The sequence below is a fragment of the Myotis lucifugus genome, unplaced genomic scaffold, assembly GCF_000147115.1.
Source record: "Myotis lucifugus unplaced genomic scaffold, Myoluc2.0 scaffold_31, whole genome shotgun sequence".
Taxonomy (NCBI): Eukaryota; Metazoa; Chordata; class Mammalia; order Chiroptera; family Vespertilionidae; genus Myotis; species Myotis lucifugus.
The window spans coordinates 2,633,325-2,649,311 of record NW_005871079.1 but is presented as its reverse complement, the minus strand read 5'-3'; the positions used below and the strand labels follow the sequence as shown (position 1 = coordinate 2,649,311).

At 38.7% G+C, this 15,987-nt stretch overlaps 1 protein-coding gene across 1 annotated transcript in view; it reads left to right on the top strand.

The window, feature by feature from the left end:
* The window catches only part of ALDH1A1 (aldehyde dehydrogenase 1 family member A1), a 47,429-nt gene that overhangs the window by 22,972 nt on the left and 8,470 nt on the right, over positions 1–15,987 (top strand). The window contains exons 3-10 of the mRNA XM_006086809.3: positions 1,228–1,368; positions 3,659–3,788; positions 5,584–5,645; positions 7,043–7,171; positions 8,633–8,746; positions 9,374–9,476; positions 10,073–10,257; positions 13,105–13,269. Of these exons, the coding sequence (XP_006086871.1) occupies positions 1,228–1,368; positions 3,659–3,788; positions 5,584–5,645; positions 7,043–7,171; positions 8,633–8,746; positions 9,374–9,476; positions 10,073–10,257; positions 13,105–13,269 (1,029 nt within the window). The remainder of the gene's footprint in view (positions 1–1,227; positions 1,369–3,658; positions 3,789–5,583; positions 5,646–7,042; positions 7,172–8,632; positions 8,747–9,373; positions 9,477–10,072; positions 10,258–13,104; positions 13,270–15,987) is intronic.

Below are 15,987 nucleotides of genomic sequence, written 5' to 3'. Positions count from 1 at the left end.
AAGCCCAGCTTGGAGCTGCCCGCGAGCGCGGGTTTGCTCTCCTGCTCCCGGATCCCCATGGCGACCGGGGAGCAGGCCCAGCTGGGGCTACCTGCAGGCCGGGCTTTCCTGCTCCTGGATCAGGCCCAGCTGGGGGCTGCCCTCAGCCTTGGGCTTGCTTTCCTGCTCCCGGATCAGGCGCAGCTGGGGGCTGCCTACAGGCCACACTTTTTCTACTTACTGATGGCTGGATCACCACAGCGAACCAAGGGCCCAGTTGCACTTTTCCTGCTCTCCCATTAGCCAAAGGGTCTTGGTGGGGGGGGGGGCTAAGCAGGGCCGGGGCTTTAGGCGGGCACGGGGGTCCGGGCTGGGGGCCTCAGGGGGACCATAAGGGGTCCGGGTAAGGGGCGGGCTTTATGCCCGGCTGCCCAGGCTTGCACATGGGGCCCGGATGGCAGCTCGCGCTGTCCCGCCCTGCCTGTAGTATAGGATAGAGGCCTGGTGCACTGGTGGGGGCCGTCTGGTTTGCCCTGAAGGGTGTCCCAGATCAGGGTGGGGGTCCTGCTTGGTTGCCTGGCCAGCCTGGATGACAGGCTGATGGCTGTTTTTAGGCTGTCTGCACCCCCTTTAGGGTGGGGGTCCCCACTGGGGTGCCTGGCCAGTCTTGATGAGGGGCTGAGGGCTGTTTTCAGGCTGGCAGGTGACTGAAGCTCTCAGCCTCTCCTTTTTTTCTTTTTTCTTTTTTTATTCTGGGATTTATTTACTTTCTATGGCTGTCACTAAAGCTGAGAACCGGCTTTAGCTCTGAGGCCGGCTCCAGCTTGAGGCCTCCACTGCTGAAAGCAGATATCTGGGCTTTGTTTAGCTTCTATAATTGAAACTCTGTTGCCATCACTGCTGCTCTAAGCTCTGAGCCCTCTGCCGGCTGAAAGCAGCTATCTGGAGCTTGTTTAGCTTCTATACTTGCAACATAGTTGCTTAGAGTGCAAGCTCAGAGCCCAGCAGCGGCAGGCGGGGAACCTTGGCTTCCTCCGTCACTGGAGCAAGCAAGCCTCCTGTTCGCTTCAGCTGCCTAGCTGCCGGCCGCCATCTTGGTTGGCAGTTAATTTGCATATCCTGCTGATTAGCCAATGGGAAGCATTCGGGGGTATGGTCAATTTGCATGTTTCTCTTTTATTAGATAGGATTGCCACCAGATTTGCTGATATGTTTAACCTACTGAATTGAATTGCCTTTGACTTGCAGGAGGATGTTAACAAAGCAGTGAAGGCTGCGCGACAGGCTTTTCAGATTGGCTCTCCCTGGCGTACTATGGATGCTTCGGAAAGAGGACGGCTACTGTACAAATTGGCAGATTTAATTGAAAGAGATCGTCTGCTGCTGGCTGTGAGTACTCACCAAACCAGGCAGCTAGTGAGATCTCTAGAAAGCATTCATTGTTTGGATTGCAAGTTGTTTTGATTTTGGTGATCACTACATGCTCTCTACAAAGAAATCAAAGAGACTTTATCTACCAGCTCTCATATAGGAACATTACCATTGAGTTTGTTTTTAGATTGAAATCTGTACTTCGGTTCTGGATGATGTTAACTTCTACTCCAAGAGTAGATTCTACAGTCTAAACTTTGGCAAACCCCAAGTTAAACCAAATTAAATAAATTTCTTTCCTTCACTCTGGAATTTCTGAGTGATTAACAAGGTACCATGTAGTGTGGATATCCTGGATAAATATACTGGATTTCTCTAACTTATTTGACCACTGTCCTCTTTGAGTAGAAAATCTTATAGAGTTTTTTAAAGGTGCCTAAAATATTTCTAAATCTTATTTTTCCTTAATCTAGCCCTCCAACACACTTAATAAATGACTCCTTTTTCCCTTCCTGAAATGAATGTGCTTACAATGGTATTGATTAAATTATGTGCTTTATGCAGGTGAAAAGGTGAGGAATAAAGAAAAAATCCAATTATTCATGTGTTTATAAAAATTATGATTTTATGTATACTACCTTTTAAAAAACATTTTAACAGTTAGATGAGTAAGCACATAAAATGGATAGGGGAGATTACTTCCTTATTTTCTTCTCAATTGGGTGTTACAGTGAAGCCAATTTAACGCAAACCAATATAAGATCAGGTTCCAGAGTAAATATTTATTACTTTTAGACTATTAACTGACAGTAACAAAGAGGCCTACATTTGTTTAAAAAGTCAACATTAGCAATTATAGTGCCTCAAAACACCATTTATTACTCAAAGATTCAAAATATATATAATTATGCAATTAGAAGTTATATAGAATAAAACTACATTAATCAAAATGTCCTGTAGGAGGAAAGAATTTGCCAAAATTGGCTTCTCTTATTTATCTGATATGTGGATTATAGAGAGTTGACTGTTTTCCTCATCATAAGATCCTCAGGGGAAAAATAGAATAGGCATACAAAAGTCATGTGTAATTAAATTTTGAGATGGTGTGCAATATAAGGCAGAGACAGATTATATATGAAGAAAAGCTTTAATAGCTTATCACATGTACTTTCCTGCCCCAGAGAACATTACATTCCAAAGGAAGGGAGGAAAAGAGGAGAGAGGTCATCTGATAATGCTAGGGACACTAGACTAGAAAATGTTGAACTTTGCAGTCTGATCATTAAAACAATAATTATGAGCCCAGCCAGTGTGGTTCAGTGGTTGAACGTTGACCCATGAACCAGGAGGTCATGGTTCAATTCTTAGTCAGGGCACATGCCCGGGTTGTGAGCTCGATCCCCAATGTGGGGCATGCAGGAGGCAGTCGATCGATGATTCTCTCTCATCATTGATGTTTCTACCTTTCTTTCCCTCTCCCTTTCTCTCTCTGAAAATCAACAAAAACATTTTAAAAAAAAACCACACAATAATTAAGATAATAATGGCAAAACTGGGAGTTTCACAATTAAAAATTCTGCTGAAGAAACTCATAGATGAAAGATCCAGGGGCCTGTTAACTTTGTGTGAATTGATTGCTTCTATCCAGATGGAATTCAAAAATTAAAAATAATTATTGCAGCATTATTAATAGCCACTGACACAAAATTGCCAGCCGCATTTGTATTATACAAGTGAAATCTTGTTGGAACCCTGAACTGTCTAAGGAAACTGGTTGTGCGTGTATCAAATTGTGACCACTTCCTAGCAAGTTGGTGAGTTGGAGGACATTTGGAATGGGACAGAAGGAGCACTAGAGTTAGAAACCAGAATCTTATTAACCTTTCTATCTAGATCAGGGGTCCTCAAACTACGGCCCGCGGGTCACATGCAAATACAAATATTGTATTTGTTCCCGTTTTGTTTTTTTACTTCCAAATAAGATATGTGCAGTATGCATAGGAATTTGTTCATAGTTTTTTTTTTTAAACTATAGTCCGGCCCTCCAACGGTCAGAGGGACAGTGAACTGGCCCCCTGTTTAAAAAGTTTGAGGACCCCTGATAGATCTTGCTATGTGGCCTTAAGCAAATCAAAGCAAGTCATCTTAACTCCCTTTTCAGTCTCCTTTTTAAGGAGGTTAAACAAAATGACTGCTATTTCCAGAATTTACTAGCGCATCATTATTCAAAATATTAACTATATATTTTTAATCTAAAAATTTACGGAAGTCTAGATTTGAGGTTTGATCTTTTTTATTTTTTTTCCAGACAATGGAGGCAATGAATGGTGGAAAACTATTTTCCAATGCATATCTGATGGATTTAGGAGGCTGCATAAAGACATTACGCTACTGTGCAGGGTGGGCTGACAAGATCCAGGGCCGCACAATACCTATTGGTAAGTAGCTCTGAGGAGATTCCTGTAGAGCGGAATAATTCCAAACACCCCCTTTAAAGATGTCAACCAAATAAGGCAAATTTATTGTCTTCCCGACTTTGAGACAATGCAGGTCTGAACCTGGAAGTTCGGCTACAATTCATCATTTGGCTTTTAAAATTGTTTCAGCATAATCCATGCAGAAGATAACACTACAGATGTTTTAGAAAATATTAAAGTGAGAACATTATTATGCTTGAATTACTGACTTAAGGCAATTTTCTTTCTAAGGGCCCAAACTTTTCAAAGAGGGCCACTGAAATTATGCAGGTTTTATTCCTAGAGGCACTTATACCCTTTCTAAATTGTAATTATTTAAGCCACTTTGCATATCATGTGTGAGTCACTTTATGATCGTCTGTGCCTGGTCTCACTTAAGTTAGCTACATCAGATTACTTAAACCAGTTCACACATGGGACTGTTTTTATAGCCTGGTTTAAGAATTTGTATGAGTGAATATTTTGTGTGTTAGTATTTTAGTAGAGTATGCACATGATGGGATAGGAATATTTAAAAAGCATCATTTTGGAAGACATTATGGGTAGAATTTGATTCATATAAACTTACTGACTACAGAAATACAGCGCCCTCCAGGACTGGCCCTGATGGGCATTTCCAATGTAATTAGAGCATCCAGCAGGTTAGAAGTGAGAGCCAGGAAGTTAAAAGGGGAGAGCGAGAGCCTGGTGATACCAAGAAATGTGGCTATTTTAGAAACTCTTACTTAACCCTTTGACAAAATGGGAGGAGTCAGTTAAAGTTACCAATAGATTTTGATAAGGAGCCTTCTTGCTATGAGAGCCAGGGAGTTTTTGTGGGAACCAGGCCAGAGAACACACAGCACAATGTAACCTCAGGACAACCACATCAAACTCTGAGGCATATGAAGAAGTCAAGTCCAGATTGAAGACAAATGTACTTTGGACATTTTTTTTCATGGATTAAGAGAGTTTGCTTTTATTGTTTGGTAGGCAAAAACAAAACAAGACATTTTAAAACATGCCAGTATGAAAGATTTATTGCTCTTAAGAAGATTTTTTTTTAATTCTGCTACTTTTCAATTCTACTATTGTTTAAATTATATTATTTAAAATTTTTTCCATCATTACTGGTAGAACTTAGAGCTTCCAGAAACAGAACTTTAATAGTTCTTTTCTTAGTCACACGCCTTTTACTTCCTTTCTCATGAAAGAAAGGAAACTTGGAGGATAAGGATGCTTTAGAAAACAGCCCTCCTGTATGGTGAGAGAGAGAATGAAATATCTTTCAGATCTTTTCCAATTTTGCATTTTGGCGTTGGCCTAGTTCAGTTTTATGGTTTCTCTCATCTCAAATTGCTATGTAAGAATCAAATGTGGAATCTAATGTACAAAATAAACTGGTGGAAAAATAGATCCAGAGACATCGAAGCATAGAACAGGGAAGGCAGGGGTGGGAAGAAATCAAAGAACTTGTATGCATGTATGCATAACCCATGGACACAGATAATAGGGGGGTGAAGGCCTGTGGAAGACAGTGGGGGTGGGCTAGAAGGGGTCAATGGGGCGGGGGAGGGAGACATATGTAATGCTTTCAGTAATAAAGATTTAATTTTAAAAATTGCTATTTGAAAGCTCAAATTTTTATTTTGCAAATAGTTGGAGATATCTTGTTTTATTATTGCTGTCTGTACCTTTCTCCCACATCAGCCCCAAATTACCATTTCATGGATGTCAGTCACATTATATATAAATGATAATGTGTTTTATTTTCTAGATGGAGACTTTTTTACTTATACAAGACATGAGCCTATTGGTGTGTGTGGCCAAATCATTCCTGTAAGTTGGTCTCCAATTTAATTTTCAGTCTTAAAAAGAAAATGAGTTCTAATTGTATTTCATTTGGTAATGAGGCTTTCTCCAGCACAAATGGCTGCTTAGATGTTTGCCAAATGTGTGACAAATGTAGTAACTGTTGAACTTGTGTCTCCCTGTGACTGAATTCTTTGGAAATGAATTACGTAATCCAGAAATCTATCTATATCCTGCATATCTCTTGAGAGTGTTTCAGTATTACAGCATCAACAAATCTTGACCTTTTACTCAATGGTTTGTTTGTAAAATGCTGTATTATATACTCTTTTTGAGACTCTTTGTTTTTAAAACGCAGCATTATATACTCTTTTCAAATCCTGAGTGAATTTTTTAAGTTAAAATGGAAGAAACTGTTGGAGCACTGTATGGAATATAGCCTCACTTTACATAAGAAGCTTTGATACTTCAAATTCCTGATAGAGAAGGTAGTATTTTAAAGCAAATTTCTTTTAAGCCCCACAAATAGGAAGCTATCTAATTAGATTGCATTTTAACTGTCATATTTTAAAAAGGCCAAATAAAACGATGGTAAAATGTCCCAAAGTTCCTAGAGGAGGAAGTAGCAATGATTTATCTTCTGCTTCAATGAGATTGAAATGTATAGGTATCAACATTTTGAATGAAATTTCTTCTTAGTTCAAAAATTCCAATAAAATCCATAACACAACACAATCTCAAATACAAATAATAGCTAATATTTACTGCCTGCCTGTGATGAACCAAGTGTGTTAAGTACTTGGCCCACTTTCTCCATGAATCTCCAGGACAGCTTTCTGAGATAGAGAAGACTTGCATCAACATGTACAGGTGATGAACTCATGCTGAGAGAGCATGCAACTCATCTGAATTCACATGGCCGATTGGTGGCTGAGCTAAGATGTGAACCAAGCTCTCAGCCTTCAGACCCGAGACTTATTTGCCTTGAACAAGATATTTGTCTTAGAAATAAATGCTACTAATTAATGTTATTGGGTAAATAGTTATAATAGATGATCTGCATACAGAGAGAGGAATAATCACATTTTGAAACACTTACATATAACTTACAGTATGTTTAATAGTAATGCTTGATTTCCAAACCATGCAGTGTTTTGTTTTTTTTCCTGGTAGAAAAAGCTCAGGATAACAGCACTTGATATGTTGTGGCCCCCTCTTGCTCCTCTTCTGTGTCCAGTTTCTTCCCAACCTTCTTAGCATTTATGAGTTGCTTTTAGCAAATAATTTAGTTAGAATACTCCTGATTAAACAAACCTACTACAATTATTATTTAACATCTCCAGGAAGTGTATAATGTAGAAGTCAGATTAGTGACTGTGACTTTCAGCAATTCAAAGACTCTATTGTTTCCTCTTGCCTTCTAGTGGAATTTCCCGTTGGTTATGCTCATTTGGAAAATAGGGCCTGCCCTCAGCTGCGGAAACACAGTGGTTGTCAAACCGGCAGAGCAAACTCCTCTCACTGCTCTTCACGTGGCGTCTTTAATAAAAGAGGTAAGTTTCCTAAAGCAAAATATGCACAAGACTCAGGAGCCCTGCCTTGCAATAGGAAGACCTCATTTGCTGCTACTGTAAACTGCATTGCTTGCCAATGGCTCCTGTCCAGTGCAGACACATTTAGCATGGCCGCCGGCTGGGCGCTCCGCGGGCAGTCAACCAAAATGAACCTCTGCCCAAAGGGAGACAGGGAGCCAGACTCAGAGGCTTCATGTCAAACAGTTGCCTCATGATCACTTTTTTGTTTCTTATCCCAACTATCATGAATGAAAAATTCATATTAAAATTGGTACAATTTTCATTAAAATGTTGAAATGTATGTTGGTTTATAACTGCCATTAATGGTCTGGAGTTTCTGCAAATTGTCTGAATAGTTCATCCGAAGGTTGGAGGGCTCTGTGCCAATACGCTTGCTTGTCATGTTGAGCCACATTATTTTTAAACACATCTACTCACAAGGGGATCTGTTGACATTCTCTTTTCTATTGTGGCTTCCTCTAAATGTACCTTCTTGGTCACTAGAAGCATAAATTTAGGAATACTGAACCCATATTTTAAAAAGACTCTTTACTTCAAATTTCAAAAAGTGAAAAGAGAAAGCAGATGGAGGGTTGAGGAACTGGGTGAAAAAAAAGGTGAAGGGATTAAGAAATACAGATTAGTAATTGAAAAAACAGTCTCAGGGATGTACAGCACAGCATAGGGAATACAGTCAATAATATTGCAATAACGGTATGGTGCTGTGGGTACTTGAAATATGGGGGGGATCACTTTGTAATGTATATGATTACCTAACCATTATGCTGTACACTTGAAACTAATCAAAAGTAATATTGAATGTAAACTGTAATTGAAAAATAAAATTTAAAGAAAACGAGGCATTGTGATATAAATAACATGAAATTTTGATGTGCCCATGTTGGTTGCAACACTGTTTTCTACCTGGTAATTATTTAACTAGGAATAAAATCAATCTGTGAACCTTAATCATGAATGGATGATAGTTCTTATCTAACATTGTACTGATCACATAATGCCAATGGGAATTTGTAACCCAGTTGTTATGCCCTGAACAATCAACAGGTAGAAACTAAAATGTGGGATCCCTTTAGCTGTTTATTTTTGCTTTCCTTCTATGTGAGTAATTTACCAGACACTTCTATACAGATTATCCTTTTGTATTGCTATTATGCAATTTGAGACAGCCATCACTGGAGCAATAATCTATAAAAGTCAAACATGGACTTACCCTGAGAAGAAATGTCCCCTCAACAATGCAACCAGCCCTTGAGGTTACTTTAGTGGCTAACAAATGAAATAATAATAGTGATGATAATAGTGAAACCACTTAAGTGAATCTTGTTTGATATGGAAGCTCATAAAGTTAACACAGAGTGGCAGCTTCGATCCCATGTTCTTCTCATTTCTGTCTTAACTGTTTTACTTTGCATCTTTTAGGCAGGCTTTCCTCCTGGAGTTGTGAATATTGTCCCTGGTTATGGGCCGACTGCAGGGGCTGCCATTTCTTCTCACATGGACGTAGACAAAGTGGCCTTCACTGGATCTACGGAGGTAACATCATTTCCTTAGGCCAGTCGTTAAGAAGGTCTGCATCTCCAGCTGTCAGAAGTGTGTTCTATGTAACTGTTTTTAAGCCGACATTTCCTTAAAACAAAAGTTCCTTTTTAATGATTTGTTCCTTATTCTAACCTTCAAGCATGTTTATAGAACATAAGCAGATGTGGTTGAGATGAAACGAAATACCTATTACCAACTCAGAAGGACTGGAGTGAGCTGCTTTCAGTGTGCTCATTCCTTTCCCTGATGAGAAATATGACCAGTTGTTAGACCTTGGCGTTTGGTTAGGTCCAGTTTATGATAGAAAATATAAATTAGGCTACAATGATTTGTATGAATAAATGTAATTTTACCCTGTAGATTATCAAACCTAAACAGCAGAGCCTCACCCTTAGCTCCTTATTTGGGGCTCTCTCTTCTACGAACATTCTGAAAGGCCAGCAGCTCAGCTTCCCTGGATGTTGTTGCTGGCCCAGCCTAACTTTTCTGCCTCTCTGGCTCCAGGTGGGCCTTCTAAAAGGTTAATGAACAAGGGCCCAACCCATATTAAAGTAAAATGCTAAATAAGCCTGCCTTCAGGAGAGGAGGGTAAGCCTCCTCTTTTGTAACGCTCCATTTCAGGTTGGCAAAATGATCAAAGAAGCTGCAGGGAAAAGCAATCTGAAGAGGGTGACCCTGGAGCTCGGTGGAAAGAGCCCTTGCATTGTGTTTGCTGACGCAGACTGTGAGTAGAAGCCACTTGTTAACTTTTCCCTCTTCATCCTTCCTGGTGTCTGGTAATGTCATCCAGTGAACTCGAAGTTTACAAAGGGGTTTGCTTCTAACGTCAAAGTGTAAGGCCTTAATCAGAGTCCAGAATTACTCTGGAGAAATCTCTTAACTTGTCCTAACGTGATAACTCTAGGTAAGTCTAACAGAGACACTCCTTCTTTCTGGTTTGGAATAGATTACTATTCTCCCAGCTGAACTCTGGACGAACTAATGGTTTTACACTTAGGAGCCACAACATATTTTTTAAATTCCGTACCTTTAAATATTAACATCACATTAAGAAGAGTGAGATACCCTCAGACATATTGGACTAAGGCCAACAACCACATTTATTCAGATTCTACTATTTGTTGCCGTCATTTCAGAAGCAGAAAGGATTAGAAAAGTTAATTTGTCACCTGGCTGATAAGAGGTGGAATATATTGAATCAATATCTGACTACATGACTCATGATTTTTCTGTAACACCATATTGCCTTTGAGAAATGTGTATAAAAATATATCATCTTTAGAAAAGATCTCTTTTGTAACATGAGTGTCTTCTTTGCAGTGGACAATGCCGTTGAATTTGCACACCTTGGGTTATTCTACCACCAGGGCCAATGTTGTATAGCTGCATCCCGGCTTTTTGTGGAAGAATCCATTTATGATGAGTTTGTTCGAAGGAGTGTTGAGCGAGCTAAAAAGTATGTTCTTGGAAATCCTCTGACCCCAGGAGTCAGTCAAGGCCCTCAGGTGAGTATGAAGGAATAGCCTTTTCAGGGGACACTATCAAGTGTCCTCTTTAAGCCTAGTTTTTATTGAATAGCATTACTTCCCAGATATGTAGTATCTTCCTAGGTGACAATATTATAACAGTGTGATTTAAAAGACAATCTAACTCCCAACAATTTTTACATCTAAGAGTTTAACAGTCATATTGGGAATTAAAGATGTGAGAGAAAATAACAAATTATATAACTTTCTTGTTTTCTTCAATCTTCATGCTTCTTGATTTCTATATACAGTTTCCTGTCCACTTGGAAGTTCTTAAACAATGATATCACTTAGTTCTTCCTCAGAATCAATCCTTTGTCTCAGCTTCCATCCCACAGAGAGAGGCACCCAGCACATTCCTAAATTCTCTCCAATGCTTTCAGTTGCTCTAATGGTGACACGTGTCCTGAAAGGTCTTGAGTTCCTGGGTTTGTAGCAAACTTCTCATCTTAGTTAAAAACCGATCATTCCTCTAGGGTCCCCCCTTTCTTCTGTCTTCCTAGAACCATCACCAATAAGAGTGTCTCTTTCTTTAACTCTCTTATCCAAAGGTGACCCTTCCCTCTTCCTTGCCCAGTTCTTTGTTATGGAAGCTCCTGGACCTTTGGTTCTAAACTTACTCCTACCCTTTGGGATCTTGATCTAGAGCAGAGAATTTCGCCCCCCTCCCCACCAAAGAGACAACTGGTATTGTTTGAGATATTTCCAGTTGTCACAACTAGGGGCAAGGAGTGGTTCTACTGTCATCTAGTGGGTAGAAGCCAGAGATGTTACTTAACACCTTACAATGCACAGGAGAGCCCCACATCAAAGATTTTCCTGGCCCAAATGTCAATAGGGCCACTGTTGAGAAATCCTGCTCTAGAGACTACACATTAAGCTCAGAGGCTCTATTCTTTCACAATATTCATATATACTGTTCCACACTTGATTTGGGGAAAAAAACACTATTATTGACTTATTCACTAAGCCAAAGATAAATCTGATTAACCACAAGTTATCAGCAAAACCCTGGGATAGGTACCTGGCAATGCCAAAAGAAACAGGTTATGCTACCCGACCTCATAAAGTTTAGAGTTGAGATACGTTAAAAGGCTGTCTTGTAGTTTCCTGCTCATGCAAGATATCCTAGTAGGAAAATCTTATGAGTTAGGCAATGCCAAACATTCAGACATAAAAGCTCAAAAATAGCTGGCAAATAAGGTAGTAAGTGGCTGAGTGTTATCCCTTTATGCTTTGTATTTATTTTGGAGTCACATTTTGCTATAACGTAGTGCTGGTTGTCTGACCACATTGTCCGTAACAAGACATTAAATTCCTGTAATTTTAGAAGTTAGTGACCATGTAAGTTTTCTAACAAATAATTCTTTAGCTTCTATATGCCAGTGCATAAGCAGGGATTGCATTGTTACCAAAGATACGTCATGAGATTTAAAAAATAATTTTTGGAGGTATAGTCAGATTAATGTATTGGAATAGGCCAGAGAAGTTTGTAGGAAGTGCATGGATCTTTGACTATTTGTTGACAGAATATCTTCGCCAGGCAGACCTACCTAACCTCACCTCTTCGTCTGGTTGTATTAAATATTATACAGTAATTTAAATATTACCTCTTATTAAATCAATACTACAGCTTCATTTATCTGATGGAAATGAAGAAACATTTTGTTTTTGGAATATTCCATTAAATATTGTGCACTGAGGAGCATTGAGCAACATTGTACGGAATGTTGTGCCAATCTTAGAAAATGGTTTCCACTTTCCAAATAGCATTTAATCTAATTGGCTATGGTTGCTGGGTTGTGTGCAGTTAGAACTTTATAAAACCTTTTATTGGGCCTTGGAAGATGGGGGAGATTTCAGAGTCAGAGAAGAAAATAAAGAACAACATTTTTTTTAAGTAGTGAGAAAAGACAAGTTAGCCTGGTAACTCACCTTAACCCCTCGATCTCTGAAGATTTCCCTTTAAAACCTCAGCCACACCTGAGACAATACAGTCTTCACCAGTGGTTTGGCGTCCAGGAGTCACCCAATCCCTCAATGTCCCAACATAGGAATTGAGGCAACAGGTGGCACCATTCTGGTGCGTGGAGGGGAGGTGTGTGCTCTTGGTGTTCCCAGACAAAACTCTGCACTCATTTTTTCTGCTTATAAAATATTATTTAACAAACCATTAAAGTTCTGTAATTTTTCGTGACATGTTTAGATGTGGCCCATTTAATGAAGAGAGATGGCAACAATCAGAATGGGCCAGAAATTAAAACCAGACCTACTATTGACCCCAGGGGGCCTGAACTGGGAAGGATGGCCAGGCTGTGGTCAGCATGGACTCAGCCGTGAGGGATGATCAGAAATGAGGAGAACCAGACAGGGGTCCAGGAGTCTTCCTAAAGTCCCGTAGCATCTTCTTTCCAACTGCTATATCTAATTCAACCCAGTACCGAAGTTCTTTTTTTCTGCTATCACTCTTTTTTTTCCGTTAGGACTCTAGTTTCCAGTGTGTTTGATTATTAACAGGCATTTCTTCCAGTGTGAAAAAATGAGTCATGTGCTTGCAGTGCCAATAGGCTTTTCTTATACAACTGTAAAAAAAAATACTAAATACAAATCTCTATCTTCAAGATACATGGAAATGTCATTAAAAAATGTCTTCAAAAGTCATATGAAAGTAAAATCTACCCAAAGAATGAATCTGAGCCTCTGTCCGCTGTGTTGATTATTTGACTTAACAATAGCATTCTGAAGCCCTCCGTAACAGGCCTCGCAATTATTTTCTTTACAAGTTGTTAAATTTCTTTTCCTTTTCATGTGGTATTTTTCAAATAGATTGATAAGGAACAATATGAAAAAATACTTGACCTCATCGAGAGTGGGAAGAAAGAAGGGGCCAAGCTGGAATGTGGTGGAGGCCCCTGGGGGAATAAAGGCTACTTTGTCCAGCCCACGGTTTTCTCTAATGTCACCGATGAGATGCGCATTGCCAAAGAGGAGGTAAATGGTTTCATTCTGCTCTGTTCCCTCTATTGCCACATTTTGTCTGCGGGTGTGTACACAGTGTCCCTTGAAAATTCTCTCTTTGAACATCTTTCTTAGTAAATGTTACTTTTTATTTCTGTTATTGATAAAGGTTTAAAGTTGTGATCAAGACTAAAAATAGTAAGGAATGTATTGGGCAGGCCAACAATATCCACCCAAATACAGATCAGAATGCTGAACAATTTCTAGGTGCTTCCTTCACAGACTTAAACAGAAAAGAAAATTGTCTCTTTAATATTGCTTTTTCTCCTTTGGAAAGAAAATATTTGAAAATAATGGGAAAGGATAAAATTATATGCAGTTTTTTACTTAAGCTTTTTATTTTGAGATAACTGTAGATTTAGTTGCTGTAGTAAGGAGGAATACAGAAAAATCCATCTACTCTTTATCCAGTTTCCTTCAATGGTAACATCTTGCAAAACTATAGTATCACAGCAAGTATGTTGACATTGAAACAATTAAGACACAGAACCACATTTCATCACATGACACCTTCATGCTTCCATTTAATAGCCTAATCCATGTCCCTTCTACCCAACCTTGGCTTTCCCTTCACCACAAATCTATTCCCTATTTCTATAATTTTGTCATAAGAATGTTAAACAAGTGAAATCATACTTTATGTAACCTTTCGGGATTCACTTTTTTTCACTCAACACAATTCTCTCTATATAGATTCATCTAGGTGTTGCATGTAAGAATAGTCTTTCCTTTTTATTGCTGAGTAGTATTCCATAATATGATGTACCACAGTTTGTTTAACCGTTCACCCATTGAAGAACTTTTGGGTTGTTTCCAGTTTGGGAAACATTTCTATAAACATTGGTGTATAGGTTTTTGTGTGAACATAAGTCTTCATTTCTCTGGTATAAATGCCCAGGAGTACAATAGCTGAGTCATATGTTAAATGCAGTTTAAGAAACTTCCCAACTGTTTTCTAGAGTAGCTGAGAGATTTCACATTCCCATTAGCCATATATGAGTGGTCCAGTTTCTCTGTATTTTTTTCATATTCTGTTCATTCAACAAATGTTTATTTCAAGTTTATGAAATGACAGAGAATCTAAGTGGGTTATTTTCTTTCCCAAAATGTCATCAAATTAGGGGGAAAGTGCAGAACCATTTCCAATCTGCAAACAGGAAATAAATAGGAAAAAAACCCACAAAAAAACAAATGCATGTGGATAATCAAACAACTTCTTTTCTCCACATCAGTTCAGCCCTCCACTGAATTATAACTTGCATTTACTGATTTCAAATATTTGTCTTATTAGGTCATTCTTGCTTATCTTGGTTAACAGCAGATAGAATTAGAAAAAAAACTTCAAGCATGTATTGTGTTCCTACAATATTCATGGTAGAACAGCTTGTGTGTTACTTCAAAGTAAGAGTCTGGCCAGGCCGTGGTGGCTCAGTGGTTGAGCGTTGACCTATGATCCAGGAGGTCACGGTTTAATTCCCAGTTAGGACATATGCCCGGTTGTGGGCTAGATCCCTAATCCTGTAGGAGGCAGCCAATCAATGATTCTCTCTCATTATTGATGTTTCTACCTTTCCCTCTCCCTTCCTCTCTGAAATCGATATATATAAAAGTAGGAACCTGGGGCCAAATGCTGTGTTCAATTAAAATTATGTAATATATTAATATATCTATTACAGTAGCTGGTTCACAGGCCAATATCCTTAGATTTATAACCTTCGGATTTATACTCAGCCTCTACTGAATGGGAGCTTCCCCCTCCTACACTTAGAGCAATGATGAACATCAGAAAACTATCCTTTCTGATTTTTGTCTTCTCTAATTGACATTTCCCAGAAAATTCTGGCAACACTCACAGGAGCCCTCTTTACTTTTAATATATGTGTTATGGAACAATAATATAGGAGTTTACTTTTTAAGAGAAACCCCAGTTGTTTTTCTCCTACCAGGAGGTAAGATACAGAATGAGTTGAGTTTGGGCTGCACTAACTAGAGAGTTCAGCAAAAGTGAAAATGTTCAGGCTAGAATGAGCAAATTGTGAATTTGTTTCCTGTGCTGTGATTATAATCATTGTCAATGAATTCATGCTTTGGTTAGTACAGAGTGAATAAGGATTTAAGCTCTGGCAGTAATGAATCATTCTGTTCGGTATGTGAGTTGAATAAGACTTGGCTGAAGTGTAGAATCTGAACAAGATTTGGCTGAAGTGTAGAATCTGAACAAAAATTCATGTTGTTTCACCTAACTTGATTGATTATGAAAATATCTAAGACCAATATAATAGTTGATATTTCAATTGATGGTAAACTGATATTTACAACATTATTATCAATCATTGCCTATTCATGTATCCAGTAGAACAAACATTGCTTTCTTGGTTTGCTGTTTATGTAGTTACTTGGAAGATGAGGAAAACTAGGGAGAAAATTTAAAACGTTCCTAAATAGAAAAGCAACTCTGTAGTTAATGATTTCATGCATAATCATTAAGTTCTTGAAAGAGTAATTCCAATTCTAGAAAACGAATTATGCCTTATTTGTATCCCATCTTGTTCCAAAGAGAACGTAACATGTTTTAACTTAGCATTCCAGCAGTTACCATTTTGATCCTTACACATGAGATGAGAAGCAAAATCTTAATTTAGGATGATTTATAAGGCAGAAAATTATATTATCTAAAATATTTAGTTTTAA